The 16,399-nt window shown below is 30.7% G+C and overlaps 1 protein-coding gene across 6 annotated transcripts in view; it reads right to left on the reverse strand.

Annotated features, from left to right (window-relative positions):
- Positions 1–16,399, reverse strand: part of LOC107447300 (disintegrin and metalloproteinase domain-containing protein 11) — a 204,670-nt gene that overhangs the window by 38,202 nt on the left and 150,069 nt on the right. For all 6 annotated transcript variants that reach the window (XR_015435316.1, XR_015435317.1, XM_087167335.1 and 3 more), the window contains exons 15-20: positions 9,336–9,387; positions 5,896–6,004; positions 4,904–4,975; positions 4,719–4,814; positions 3,103–3,183; positions 319–433 (exon numbers count right to left, since the gene is read on the reverse strand). Coding sequence is in view for 4 of the 6 variants with exons in the window: in XM_087167335.1 (XP_087023461.1) it covers positions 319–433; positions 3,103–3,183; positions 4,719–4,814; positions 4,904–4,975; positions 5,896–6,004; positions 9,336–9,387 (525 nt within the window). In the remaining 2 variants the exon portion in view is untranslated. The remainder of the gene's footprint in view (positions 1–318; positions 434–3,102; positions 3,184–4,718; positions 4,815–4,903; positions 4,976–5,895; positions 6,005–9,335; positions 9,388–16,399) is intronic.

Here is a 16,399-nt window from a genome sequence, read left to right on the forward strand (position 1 = left end):
CCAGTAGTTCTCTTGTCTTCTGGATCGGGTTCAAAATTTCAAAACTAAGTAAATGGTGACAGAATGGTAGTGACGTTCAATCTGTCGAGTCCGAAGGTACTCGATGTTCCCATAACAAATCATACCTCTGGGGGTACTTATCCAGGAGTTTCCTCGTCTTCTGGATTGGGTTCCAAATTGCAAGGTTACAGCGTTGAACATTAGTAGTCTTGAATCCAAAAATTGGATCGGCTGTGCAACGACGGTTACAAAATAAAATAAATAAAACCATACGCAGTCTGAAAAAAGAATAAAAAAGAAAAAGCGTGAAGGACTTACCAAAGCCCCAGAGATATTCACACTGAGTATCAGGGGCGGGACAGTCGCCGTGAAAGCAGAAGCCTTCTCCTTTATTGCAGGGGCTCGCATTTTTCTTATACAAATCAAGGGGACACTATGGTTACAAAAAAAAGTTAACTGATTTTTAAAATATCACAACACAATTTTTTTTTCTAGTAAGCTTATGTTTAAATATTTTTGGTATTTTAATGATGATAATTGTACTATTCATAGAGATTTATAATAAAAAAAGAAATTTATTTGGCTTTAAGAATAAAGAATTAAAAAAGAAATTTATTTGGCTTTATAACCAAAAATCTTAAGAGAATTCTTTATAGCAGCGAGAATTTTATAAATTTTGTTGTTACTCCTCTCCATGCTGAAGGAAAGCCAAAACACTCCGTCGCCTGAGAACATCGAATATCTTCTCCTGCTCAACCAATAGCTGGCTCCATGAGGTGCCGAAGCAATTAACAGGGTGCGTAGCCAGATTTTTCAACAAAAAATAAGCTCCTTTTAAGTACTTTTTAAGCACTCAAAAATATTTTCAACCATTTTTATAAAAAAAAAAAATCATGATTAGGATCTGTGCAGTAATAAAAATTTTTTTTTTTCTATCGTTTAAAGTTCTTAATTTATAAACATAAAATCAATGAAATTCGAAAACATTTTCAAAAACTTCGCATAATCATGTTAAATAACTAGTTTCTGATAACTATTGCTGAGAAAATCATGCATTTTTTCTAATTTATAACGACAATCGATATCGTAAAGAAACAATATTTTTTTAAAAGATAGAAAATTAAACCCTTTTTAAAAATAGCTACGCACCCTGATTAAGGAGGTGAGCAGGATTAGCGAAGTAAGGGAGCAAGGAAAAAAAACCTTTTCCCCATTCCGAAATTTTAAATTTTCATCTTCTGTATCAAATCATCCATAAACTTAAACTGCATTTATAAAGAACTGAATTTACCGAACTATATCTGAATTTGTCGAATTATAACCGAATTTATCGAATGATTACCGAATATACCGAATTATAACCGAGGTTCATAACTACAAATAAACTCCATGAGATATGATTAAATGAATGAACACAAAATTCGCAAAAGGAAATACCTCATTCCTTGACGTCCCATTTATGTAAACAAAGCTCTCATAATTAGTATTTTTTTCTTATATTTTCTGAAGTTCTCGAGAGATGGTCGCATTAATCATAAGTGGGAAATATCCTTCCCGTTGACAATTAATGAATTTAGAAGAAAGTATACTTCCTTTATGAAGAGTTACGCTAGTGAAGCACATTCACAAACATGGAGCTCAACTTTCATATATAGAAATAAAAAACTATCAAAATAGGGTCAAAATTCCCAAGATGTTTCGATCAAAAACAAACAATTTTCACATAAAATAGGCAAAATTTTCATTAAAGAATTTAATTTTGCGCCATTTGAGTAGAAAAGAATACTTTTAAAGACATCAAACTAGTTGAAGAGTTTTTAAAAATAGAGCGCTTATACGACTAATGAAGCTCTATACGAAATCTTAGAATGCAAAACAATGCCTTACGACAACAACTAAGCTATAAGAACGACGATTTTTCTAAGTTAAGCAATACGTTGAACATTGCTGAGCAATTGAAAGCTATTTATGGCTATGCAATTTCGCATTTCTTAAAAAAGAAGTCAGATAAGGCAGTCAAGATCATAAGAGTTAGGTTGAAAAATCTTTTATGTTTATTTTTAATGCCTTTTTTGACCATAATCACCCTCAGACCACGAAGGGCGCAATCAAAATTTTAGGACTAAATAGGCTTTCCGCTAAGCAAACCACAGCAAATCATGCTTCGCATAACTCCATTTTCTTAAATGTTTCACCATGTGTCACACTGTTTCACCATTTATATACCCTCGACAACTAATATTCTGAAAAAACATCATCATCATCATAGTTGGCCAGACAGCCCAATGTGGGCCAATGCCTTCCCCTACAGATTTCTCCATAACTACTTCCGATTTATCTTTGATCTCCAATTCTTTTCATTCATCATCATAGTTGGCCAGATAGCCCAATGTGGGTCAATGCCATCCTCTGCAGATTTCTCCACAACGACTTCCAATTTATCTTTGATCTCCAGTTCTCTTCATTCATCATCATAGTTGGCCAGACAGCTAAATGTGGGCCAATGTCTTCCTCTGAAGATTTCTACACAAAGACTTCCAATTTATCTTTGATCTCTAATTCTTTTCATTAATTGCAAGAAAATCAGACTCCAACGAGTCAGCCCGTCTCTACCATGGCTTTCCCCGTTTTCTTGTTCCAGTGGCTCCAAAAAACAGCATCTTTTTCATTGTATCGTCATTACTCATTCGAATCACGTGGGTCATCCTATTCATTCTATTAATTTTAATGTATTTAATAATATCGGGTTGTTTATAAATCTTGTACAGTTCAAAGTTAAATCTCCTTCCCCAGTTACTGCTTTCATAAAGGCTAATTTGGCATATTTGGTTGCAAAAAAGTGTTTATCATTATGAGTATTTTTGCACATAAAATACTGTACACTGCTCACAAACTACGGTGAAAAATGATGTTGAACACATTGTTTCTTAGTTTTTTTTTAAATAAACATTGGTGAAGTCGCCATGCACCTACTATAGTTATAACTCATAGATATATATATATATATATATATATATATATATATATATATATATATATATATATATATATATATATATATATATATATATATATATGTTATAAATTTCATTCTTTACTTACTTGTCCTGATCTACCGTCACAAAATTCCGGTATATCACACTCGGTCAAGGCAGGACGACACAGATGTCCAGCAGGTCGCAACTGAAAAAAAAAAAGGTTTTGATGCTTTATGCAGGTTTTTTTTTGTAATTATCGCCTTTAATGTACATTTCGTTTTAGTTGAATCGACATTTTCAATGAAGAACAAAAAAAATTTTTTTTTAAAAAATCAATTCCCACTTGATGAATGAATTAATAGTTGAAAAACTGTATTAACATCAAGTGTCATTCATTACAAGTTTAAAAAAATTTATTTGAACTTGAATGATTGAATAAAAAGTATTTTATGAACGATTAAAAATTTAAACAAGATATAGTGTGTGAACTAACAGTAGGAATTAAAAAACAACAGCAGATATTCTATAAACGGGTTTGCACCCTTCTCTCCTCCTAACCAATACAGGGATCGAGGTGAGGAAGAAAAGTTTTTATTTATTGTTAGTTTGTTCTTTACACTAATGTTAAAAATTTACTATTCTACTAAAATTTAGATATTTATTTGAGAATGCATTTACGTCATCCATGTTAATCAAATCTGCCTACACATTTTGGTATCGAAAGAAAGAATAAAACGGCGGCATGCATGTAAGAATGTTCAACTCCTGATTGTCACTTCGCTTCTTATGCGCACGAGCTAGATCTTAATATGACAAAACGCTCTGCTAAACCTGAGTATGTTATTCATACTGTAAGTTGTTTTTCTGGTATAGCGAACCGCGCCGAGCAGTTTACGGCGATAGCCACGTATTCAGGAATTTTTCTCCTTTCTATATTTTTTGGTATTGCCTCCTCTTAAGAGTTACAGGTAATCTGAGCTGTGATCGAGAGCTTTCGCCTTCAAATGAGGTGAACCAGGTTCGAATCCCGGGGATGGTTGGTCGATACGAATTCCGCATTTGGCTTGCATCGATCACAGTGCTGACGTGAAATATCTTCAGTGGTAGACGGATGGGTTAGAGTCCCCTTGCCGTGAGGCTAACCGTGGAAGGTTGTCGTGGTCTTCCTCTCCATGTTCGGGTTAGTTCCATCAAAAAGTCCTCCCCGAAGGCAAATTTCTCACAATACTTGATCCAGGAATTTCCTTGTCTTCTGGACTGGGTTCAAAATTGCAAGGGTAAGTAGAACATTAGTTTTTGTAAACCAAAAAATTGGGTCGGTTGTTCAATAATGGTAATAAAGTAAAAATAAAATAAAATTCAAAATCAAGATTTCCTTCCCTCACATGTTGAAAAAAACCCCCAAATAAATAGAAATGTAGTTAAGAAGGATAATCATAGTTTCAAAAATAAATAAGCTCTGATAAACTGCGATAGTTCGTTTACGGTAAGAACAACCCCCGCCACAAAATCTCAGGCCTTCTGCTATAATGGAAGCAAGAATAGCACATTTCAGGGAGTTTAGCTTCTCTTCACTCTAGGTCTGACTCAGTAGACCGAAGAAAAAGATTCGCTTTCTTTAGCCGATCCAAAACCTGTCCTAAACAGTGACTCCACACCCCAACTTGAAACAGCTCTTTACCATAGTCACCACCAGACGAATGGATAGGGGAGTTCAAGCTTTAGACAAACTATACTTACTTTGCAATTTTCACAGCAAGGTCCAGCTGAGCATTCAGCTTCTACTCGCAGCTTGCACGTGATTGGATCACAACAGGGATCGCTCTGGAGGCACTCCTAAGAATAAATAAATCAATTTTATGAGTGACCAACGCCTACTAATCAATTTAAAGTGTTATGTATAGGCTAGAGAACATGATATTCACTTCTATGCTACCACAATCACACTGTTCTCCGTCTTCAATAACTCCATTACCACAAGTACGAAAATCTTCAAGCTGTAAACAAAATTATATCAATAACATGCTAATCATTGACAAATTGAAATTATTCTAACAACATGCTATTGAAAGAATAATTGAAATTTCAATAACTGCCTATTGAAAGAATAATTGAAATTATTTCAATAACTGCCTAGTGAAAGAATAATTTAAATTATTTCAATAACATGTAATTGAAAGAATAATTTAAATTATTTCAATAACATGTAATTGAAAGAATAATGGAAATTATTTCAATAATATGTGCTTTGGAGAGAATTGCTTGAAATATTTTAATAGCACGCTATTTAAAGAATAATTGAAGCTATTTTAATAACATTCTATGGAAAGATTAATTTCAATTATTTTATAAGACGCAATTGAAAGAATAATGAAAGAATAACTGAAGTTATTTCACTACCACTCTACGGTTCGAATTATTTCAATAACTGGCTATTGAAGGAATAATTGATATTTTTTCAATAACTTCCTATTGAAAGATTAATTGAAATTATTTCAATAGCATGTTTTACCGAGAGAATTATTTCAATTATTTTATTAAGACGCAATTGAAGGAATAACTGAAGTTATTTCACTACCACTCTAAGGTTCGAATTATTTCAATAACTGGCTATTGAAGGAATAATTGATATTTTTTTCAATAGCTTCCTATTGAAAGATTAATTGAAATTATTTCAATAGCATTTTTTACGGAGAGAATTATTTCAATTATTTTATTAAGACGCTTTTAAAAGAATAATTCAAATTATTTCAAAGAAATGTTATGGAGAGAATCATTTGAATTATTTCAAGATACTATTGAAATAAATAATTGGATTTTCTGCAGATGTTTTTTCACATATCTTAAGATATTTTGAAGATATTGTTTGTTCTTTAAAATATCTACTGATTTTCATCATCATCAACAATAAAATCACCTGATTGGGTTTGTTGAAAAGGCATATTCCATGTCCCACTCGGAGTGCCCTGATGTAATCTTGCAAACTGCATGACGAGAAATGATAGGGTTGGATTTTACTCTCACCTCTGAAACAAACAAGTAATATAAAGTCCTAACAAAGAAAAATTTGCTTGATTTTTATTAAATAATAACAATTTTTTCTCCAATAAAAAAACTAAAATTAATTTATTAAATTTATATAATGAATTCATATTAGAAAAAACTGTATCAAGTGTTCTGCTACAAGTTTAAAAAAAACGTATTTGAACTTGAGAGTGAATGCATAAAAAAAGTATTTTATTAATGATTAAAAATTTGAACAAGATATAGAGACAGTGTGAACTAATAAGTAGGAATTTAATTAAAGACATCACAGATTCAGTTCTTCAAAAGACGGATTTTCTGGCGATTAAAAAGAAATTCTCTGAATGCCTTTTTAGCGATAAAAAGAAAAAAACTATGATTCGTTTTCAATCCCTTATTTTTGCAAAACTGACACCCCTGTTTACACAGCAGTTAAAGAACCGCGATTGGTGTTAATGAAGAATCATAGTGCATGAGAAATTGAGGTGTCGAACGAAACGATATTAAGATATGAGCAATAAAATGAGAGTATCTGTGTTTACACTCTATTGTATAGAATGTCAGTTAAAGGACAATAAAATATTTTTCGGCGTTCCGCGTGCGGTATTTATTTTTAAAATTCAGTCTGTAAGTCAAAATTTTTATATCAAACCACAGAATTACTTTATGTAGAAAATTTTGCTGTTTAGTTATTAACTTGGCTTAAACCAGAAATATAGTCTTACAATTTATAGACGAAAACACGTGACAAGTTTTTAAATTATAAATTTAGCTTGGAGCCTATCTTTAAAACACCCATACTTTTCAAGATAAAGCTTATGACGACATCGGCCTTCATTGTTGAGGAGTCTATGTCACTATGTACACTAGGGTCTATGTTTCCCGCTTTTGAAAGTATTGGAGTTTTTTTCAATGAATGTAATCGGACACCTGCAATTGAAGTAGTGTTGGTATCTTGCACCTGATAGGGAGTTGAAACGTGGGTTTTTGTTTACATTAGCAACTGTTCTTTTCATTATGTTTCCAGAAGCCCTAGAAATATCAATTCTCTTAGGTGACACATTTTATATTCTTTCACTATATATTTCTTACTTAACACAAAGACAGGCAAGAAGCCATTTAGAACATAAACTAATTACGCATCGAAGTTGCCAGGTACACGTACACAAAAATATAACACGATAACAATAAAATATATAACAACTAATAAATCCAAGTTAAATGAAAGACGCAGACGAGAAAGAATTATATTTCAACAAAGTCCATTTGTGATACGGAGTGTATTTAATTAACTTCACGTTAATTAGCATTTTAACTTATGTAGAGAAACTTAGCTCAACTTTCATCATCATCATCAAAATTTATCTGAGCGCCAGAGGCCGTTAACGGCCCTTTTCCCATCCTCTTAGCTGAATTTTAACACGCCATTTTGCTTATCAGCTGGCACTGACATCATGGGTCACACGTGTAGGTATTGTGATATTCTTGGAATGCCGGTACCTAATTAAAAATAATAATTTAACATGAACATTTGCGTGTCACCGAAATGCATATCTCGTGCCATATAGCGGCATGCATGTCAATGACGGAATTGCATTTAAAAAAATTCAAGAACACTGCAAATATACAACGATATCTACAACATACTATATAACAGTTGATGGAGGATTATAAATGCAACATTGAACATAAAACTGTAGGTTCGGCATGTCTCGTCCAGCACAAAAAAACCGAGTGAGAAAAAGAATGAAATATAATAGTTCAACAGGGTACCTGTTATATGGGTGATTCTTAGGAAACTTGACAATTCGGACCACAAAATTTTCTTCAAATTTACAGTCATCAAAACAATCTAAATATTTCTTTGTATATTTATTTAGTTACATTTATTAATATTTTACAGACAGCCGTGTAGTTTATTGACATTTACCACATTTTGAATGCCAGGAAAATGACATATCAGCTTACAAGTTTGAAAAAACAGTCATTTTAAGCTATTAGTAAGTAACAAAACCTGAGCCTCTATGTTAGATGGAGTATGAAAAACTTAAATTAATTCTTTAATCTACTGTAGAAAGAATCAAGACATTTCTTGTTGCTGATATGTACAGAATAAAATTGTGTAAAATAATTAATCATTAAATAAATAAATAACTTTGATTACATTCAATCTTATTACAATCATACATAAACTTAGTATTAGGTTATAATTTGCTTTATCTCTTCACAGTATTAGCAGTTATAAAAAATTTCTGGTAACACTTCAATGTCCTGGCATTCATAAGCCAGGATAATGACAAATTCGCCATTTTATAGCATATAACTTTAATTTAATATTTTGGCCTAAGACGTTTATTTTCTGCAGAAAACAACAGGATTATTTGAAATAACTCAGATAAATCTATGTAGTTTATGTTATTAATGATTTCAAGAAGCCAGGAAAATGACAACACAAAAACCTACTCACCTTGAAAACTTTTTTGAAGTAGATTTTGAACCAGAAAGTTGGTTCTTTATTCATGAAATAAGACGTGTTCATATAGGAGGGTATCTAATCAATCTATTAACATAAGATATTGATTGCTGGCTCTATCTATTTTGGTTATAAACCACTAAATAAAAGTAGCCCGGAAAATAACAGATTTTCTTGTGACAAACAAATTATTGACAGAAAAAATTATTTTAAACGCAGTTTTTGTGAATAATACCCTCTGCGTATAATCTAGAAACCGGTTGAGATAAAACTAGATATTCAAAAATTTATAGGAAGTTTTGAAGCTAATTATTATTGGAAACATTGTTTGTGACTTTCCAGAAACATGGAATTTTGAAATTCAATTGAATTTTTTAAATATAGAAAACAGTCGATGCTAGTACAAGGTTATTTTAAAATGCTAACAACAATGCTATTTATTAAATTTTTTTAAAAAAAAGCTCTTTTAGTAGTTTACTATTAAATCTTAGCAAGTGACTGTAAATTGTTATATTTCGTGAGAATCACCCATACATATATATAGTTTGTTTTTACCAAAAATACATATGCAAAAAATTCATTTTTATTTAAAGATCATGTATTAACTTATGTTATGTTATTTCAATGTTTTAAATAATTTCAAGTTGCAAAATTATCTGTTGATTTTGTTTTTAAATTTTTTATGATGAATAATTATTATGATGAATATGATGATTTTTAAATTTTTTAATGAAAAGAAATAAATTCAATACACGTATCAGTAATTTTAGGTAGTAATTTCTGATTCGCATAGCTTATTAAACATCGACATATGATTTTCTAGAATATTAATTATAGAAATAAAATAATAATTGGCTTACAGTATATTTTGAGACATTATGCAACTCCACCAATCTTGACACTTACAATCCTCTGAAAGAAAAAAATTACAATATTCATTAACCGGTTCTTACTTTTCTTTTGTATATATGTCACTGTGAATGACTGAAATCAAGACAATGTCGACTTTCTCCAATGAACGTCAACAATCACATAGTCGCTTTGGTGAATGTCCAAAATATTTGTAATATCTGATTTGATATAAATTTTTTCGTTGATATTATTATACTTTTTCGAAATTTAAGTAACTGCTGAGGATAGATTAGGAGAAACACCAGTGTTCGGAGTTGAATGCATACTGGGCACTTGTCCTTCAAAAACCGTTAGTATATTGTATGCTGGGCAAATGTATACCGGGCAATGCCCCTTAACCAGTGCTCAATTTTGAAAAAGTTATCTTTAAAAATAGACCTTTTAAATTGCCTCTCTGGTGCAGCCATAATGCTGCATAAAATTGCTTTTTACATTTTAAAATTACAATATTACAACCAGAAAAATATAAAATCTATATCAAACCCCAGAATGTTGATTTAAGAAATACACGATTAAAATCAAAAAATGAAATCCGTCAGTTTAATGAATGAGAATATTACCTCAAGTATTCTAATATAAATATTTATTAAAAGTAATATTTTTTATCATTGTAGTATTTTCTGACAAAGAAATATACGAACATTAAAACGTATTTACTTCGTTGTTCAGCAAAAGCAAATAGAATCTTCAAAATCAATTGTCTATAGGTTTAATTTTCGATAGAAAATCATTGCTATAAAACTCACTTGTGCCTTTGTGCATCTTAAATAGGTTTTCGGTGGATTTTACTTTGCTAAAAGAATGCGAAATACTTGTACTGAGACTGTTAGCAAAATACTTAAATTATCCAAAAGTTTGGCAAAATATCTTTAAGCTTGTTGCAATCGAGTACTTTACTGTGAAACAGTTCAACGAGGACCGATTGGACACACCCTCTGTCCCTTCACGGGCTGATTAAAATTGTCACCCTCCCTCTCACTAACCACTGCAAGAAATGCAAGACTTCGGCGATCTTACAATCATTACCACTGTGGGAGGAATAAAACAATGCAGAGATGGACTCCCCCACCAGGACGCATCCCGGTGTGTCTAGTTAACTTGCGATCTCATACAACGCTACTTCCCTTTGAAGTAGTAGTTCGCTTACGTCGCACTAGAGCTGCACAATGGGCTATTGGCGACTGTCTGAAACATCCCTGAAGGTGATCCGAAGACATGCCATCACAATTTTGATCCTCTGCAGAAGGGATGGCACCCCCGCTTCGGTAGCCCGACGACCACGCGAAGTCGTGCACTTTACGGTTGAGCAGCTTAACGAGGACCCATACCGCACACCCTCGGTCCCTACGCAGACTGATCCAAGTGGTCACCCACCTGCACACTGACCGCAGCCAGTGATGCTTGACTTCGGTGATCTGCTGGGAGCCGTGTCTTAACGATCAGTCCACTGCAGGACACTTTCCTTTGAAAAAAAAAGATATATTAAATTTTTTTGTCTTCGTTTCTTAGAAAAAAAATAGATAAATGAATGAATTGTAATTAAGCATTAAAAATTTAAATTTTTAAGAATTTTAAATGCTTTTGAATAAATCACAATCTAACATTCAAAAAATTTTGGTGTTTTAAAAATTTCCTCTTTCCAATTTATTTATTTTTATTTATTTATCTTAATATATTTTAATATACACCACACGGCATCCTCTTAAATTTGCGTCCATCGACTTTCAGGGTATGCTACTTCTTCTGTGGTACCGATAAAAGATAGTGGATTAAAATCATAGTAAATTCCAGGATTAGACAATAGATAGCAAGTTCGAAAACCGGTAGAAATGAGTGGATTCGAGTGATAGAGGGTTAAATGATAGAGGGTTCAAGTACCAATAAAAAGGTAGTGGGTTGGAGAATTGTTCAAAAGAGAGTGGGTTTAAAAATTCATAATATTATATTCGGTTAGTGTACAGTCCGCAAAAAAAAAAACGAATCACTCTGAATAACTTTCGTTCTAATGATCGGATTTTCACGAACTAAGTGTCAATCTTAATGGTTTCTGGGGGTGACCTCAAATATGCTAATTAATTAGTGCTAACTATTAATTAAGTTACGAAATCAGACACAAAAACGTACTTTCTCTGAATAAACATATATTTTTTTTTACATATTTTGAATCTAGGCACTTGATTTAGGGGGGGTAGACAAAATTTTAGAAAAATTGGGTGGTAAATTGGGCAGCAATAAAGGTTTATATATTTGGCGATAGTCCAGAAAACCGCCAAAAAAAGTCGCCTGTGCAAATTAATATTTTAAGATAACCCATTGACTAATTCAAAAGAGGAATGCTTCATTTTACTAGGTTGCTAGGCAACCACGCTCTGACTGAAAAAAAAATTGAAATAATGTTTGTGATTGCTGGGAGAGGTTTAATTAATTGCTAGCAGTAAATATCTCGAAGTTTCTAGGCAATAGACAATTTTTAAGCTGATTTTTTTCCAAAAAGCAAAAAAAAAAAAAAATTTTTTTTAATCCCCTTTGAAAAGAAAATTTGTATCGATTTATAAATTATTTATGATTTTCTAAGTTTTTAGAATTTAAATACATAAACTTTTTATCTGATATTATATAGATTATGCTGTTTTTGCTATATTTATTCAAGGATTTCATACTAAAATTAAATTAACATAACTTATTATAGCTATATACGAAAGTTTAGGGATAATCATTTTTACAGCTTTAATCGAGTCTTCTAGGCAAGAAAGTTTTAAAAAAAGAAAAAAAATGTTTAGTAATTCTAATGCAAATTCACAAGGTTTTATAATTTACGAGATTTCTTTTTTCTATAACTCAAGGAATTGCTGAATGTTTAGTGCCATTTTAAAAACATTGAAATATGTTATGTTTAAGAATAAGATATTGAAATAATATGTTGCACATTGTATGATTCATTGTTTAAAAAATCGCTTCATTCTGCTAGATATTTAGGTTACATGGTTTTCTTTGGATAAAAATGATTAGCAAATAGCATCCTCATGTTTCGATACATTCTGAAACTTACGTTGGCAAATTGACCATAAAATGTCGCACAGCATATTCTTCAATTAAGATACGCTACATTTACGACCAAATACTGCTACTATGATTAATTTGTTTTCTTATATATATCTGATACTTTCTTTTTAAACAGAGCTCGTAAGATTTTTAAGACACTGAAATGGGGGCACAAAAACTTAAAAGATAAAATATTTAATTTCATTAACTCAAAATATCTGGTCTCAAAATTTTAACTTTTAGGTTAAATATAATTTATACAATATGGATTCGCTTACGTTTTCAAAGACCACATAAATCCTGTTAAAATATTAAAATGCATATGTTTACTTTAACGAGTGTAAAATCCTTATCAAAATAATGATCAAGACCCAAATGTAAAACAGTATAATTGACGATAAAAACAACTGGCTTCAAAACATATGAAGAGGGAAACAAAAGTCAACATGTTTCGAGCGTTCAAATATAATCGCCCATTCTCAAGACTTGTCAGGCTTGAATGACTTGTGACTTTTATTATTGGACGCTCAAAACATGTCTATTTTTATTATCATCCATTATTTTTTTTAAATCATTGACGTTATTATATTTTCCATTCAGTTTCTTGGGATTATCCATTTAGTTACACAACATTTTAAATTATTTCACTCTACATTAAAATAAGTTTTACATAAGTTATAGGCACAGGTTCGTAGATTGAAAAAATAATAATTCACTACTTTGTAAAAAAAATCAATGCAGTAATTTTTTTTTTTTTTTTTTTTTTTTTTTTGCTGCAAGCCTTAATGTTTTAATTTAAGGACATCAAAAAATTCCGTTTACAATTGAAATTTATCTTTATATTATTTATTATCTTTATAAATATAGTGATTAGTTATTACATCATACCTTAGACACCTTAATAAACTATGTTTACTGACTAAATATAATAATAAAAGCTTGAATGGAAAATTTATTTGCAGGCTTTTGTGCCAATAATTAGCTAAATTTTTATCTTATTGCGGTCCTTAATGGCCTGACGGGAACTGGTAGGAAAAATCCATTTAAAGACAATCATCCAGGTAAAAAATGGGTGAAGTTCTTTTTAAGGCGACATCCACCGATGACTCAGTGCAATGCGAAGATAATTTCAAAAAGCAAAACTTCCCTTAGAGAATAATATTCGAAATACTGATTTTAAGAACTTTAGAAGAATCTTTAGGAGGGAAGTAGCCGTGGCATCTTTTTAGAAAGTGATTGCATTTACAATGCGGACGAAGCAAGAGTTGAATACTGCCCTTAAACGGGAAAAAATTTTCTCCCTAAAAATTATAAGGATTTATATTCCAAAGTACCCAGAAAAGAAAAAGTACCTCCCTTGGTAGTTTTTCCTTACTGAAGAATTCTTTGAGATATTACAGAATCAGTCCCTGCTATATATTTCATTGGAAAAAGCGATTCATGAAATGAAACGATGATCGCAGCAACATTTTACAAATATATTTCAAATGTTTCTACCCATGGCTAATTAAAAATGCTATCAAATTCCCTATTTTGCTTGTTCTGGATAGGTATAAATCTCATATAAATTTGAAACTGAACAATTTTTGTTCATCAAAGCAAATTTTATGGTTTACTTTTCTACCTAATTCACTGAAATCTCCCGTTAGATCTTGAAAACAAAAGAATTGCAAAACAATAAGTCGAGAAAATTTTACATTCATTTTTAAATAAGATTTTGAGGCATCAACTGATGAAGTTAAAATGCTTTTATGAAATGTGATATTTTTCCATTCGATGTAGAAAACGTTGAACAAATGCATGCAAAATAGACACCAAGAGTTAATGAGCAAGACCGCTTATCAACAAAACACATGCTTTGAGAGTAACGATGCGCTATTTCTTCAGAAGCTTGAGATGGAAATCTCACAAGTTATGCTGCAGATTTTTAAAGGAACCCTGACAGAAAAGTTTAATCTCCCAAATATCCAATAGCCTGTGCATTTCTCAATATTGAAGAATTTATTTCAAAAAGAACATTTGGTTAATCAAATTTTGGCACTGAAGCTGATACAACTAACATTGATAATGAAAGTATCTTGAAAACTGATTTTGAGATAAGTCCTCTTGAGGCATTGTTAGTTGCAAAAACAATCGGTTCCATAATTAAATGGTAAGTTAAGTACTGCTGATGACTCACTAGATATAAGTCAATGAGAGATGGATTTTACTCAAACTTCGAAACTCCTTTTTCTCATTTATTATCCAGTGAGGAATTCTAGAAATGGTACTGGAAAATCAAAAGAAATTTCGAAGATACATTTACATTGGCCAAAAATTTGGAAAAAAAAGGAAGGTTAAATCAAAAGAAAAAGAAATAAATTACTTTTTTGCATTAACTTCTGAAAAAGAAAGAAAATTTAAAGAGATTGAAAGAGCTGAAAAAAAGTTAAAGCAGAAAGTATGACGAAGAGAAAAAAAATACTTAAGATAAAAAAGAAGTTAAAAAAATATGGGGAAAAGAGTAAACAAAAAAGTGATCTAATTATAATAATAATAATAAAAGCATCATCGGATTACACAATAATAAACATTCATAATTTAGAATTGACTATTAAACTGTGTGGAAAAAAATGAAATTTTTTTTCTCTAAATTATGTATTCAAACATATTTTACTTTCCATTCCATGACTGAAAAAAAAGTAACATTTTCCACGTTAACTGTGGTTATATGTTGCAATTCCAAGAAAAATCTTGTTTTTAGACATTTGTGTGGCCTATGGATTCCTAACGAGTATCAAACATTCTCAAAATTAAGTGTTCATTCACATGAAAATTTAGTGTTTATTCACTGGTAAGAACTGTTCCTTCACTTGGTTATCTTACTACTTATTATTTAAACCACCAAAAGCTTAAAACAATATTATGTAAGTTATCTAATTTTTTTTACATAATTTTCATTTAATAACAAATTTAGAAATTTTTATGATTTTTTTTTAAAGGCAAGCTATGCTTAAGTGTTCCTTCCTTTATTGGTTAGTTTACACAATAAGATGTTGAGAAATTTGCGATGTTGTGAGAGATGCTAAAAAATGTTGACTACGTATTTTTATTAATATTTATGAAATATATAATCAAGAAATTGATAAATATATTACTCCAAATCTATGCATACGTGTGTATATTATCGAAATTGTATCAGTTATTGAAAAACAAAATCAAAAAATAATCACATTAAATTAGCACAATCTGGTGTATAATCAATCATATTCTATCAGAAGCAAACTTTTATAAAACTAGACATTCGTTTAATAAAGTGTTTTTTATTCAAATTTCTTTACTAAATAGAAAAATAAAATATTAAACGACTAAAAAAGAAATATCCTATTTTATAGTTTGAAAGAAATAAAAATAAAAAGATTAGCAAACGATTATTAGCGAAAAAAATAGAATGAAATTTTACGCTACGCGCGCGAAGTCAAGTTCCTCGCAAGTTTATCACATTTTAATATTAATCGCCCCATTTAATCATTTCTTCATTGTCGCCAAATTATTTTTTTAAAAATAATTAGTTTTAATTTTTCTCAGCTTCTAATAAATAAAAACAGTTGAAACTTTAGATTTTTCAATTGAAAAATATGTAGATTAATATTGTATAAAAAAATTCATACCTTATAATTCAATATTTTTTCATCCTCAATTTAATTAAATAATAAAAAATAATAAATAATTATTAAAAATTATTTTTTTCATGAAATTATCTTTGGGTAATCGAGTTTCATGAGTGGGTGCAATTTTCTTTGAATTGCTTTAATAGTTTTAAAAATATGACTAAAAACGTAAAAAGTGAAATTAACATTAAGAGGTACGAACTTTGGATCGCTCTCCTGACCAAACTATGGGGACCATATTTCCCAGATTGCGGCTACCCCCTATATTTTGAAGGTTAGAAATCCAAATATGTAAAAAAAAATATATGTTTATTCAGAGA

This window comes from Parasteatoda tepidariorum, chromosome 7 (genome assembly GCF_982258835.1).
Source record: "Parasteatoda tepidariorum strain Cologne lab strain chromosome 7, Ptep-v5.0, whole genome shotgun sequence".
In the NCBI taxonomy this organism is placed as follows: Eukaryota; Metazoa; Arthropoda; class Arachnida; order Araneae; family Theridiidae; genus Parasteatoda; species Parasteatoda tepidariorum.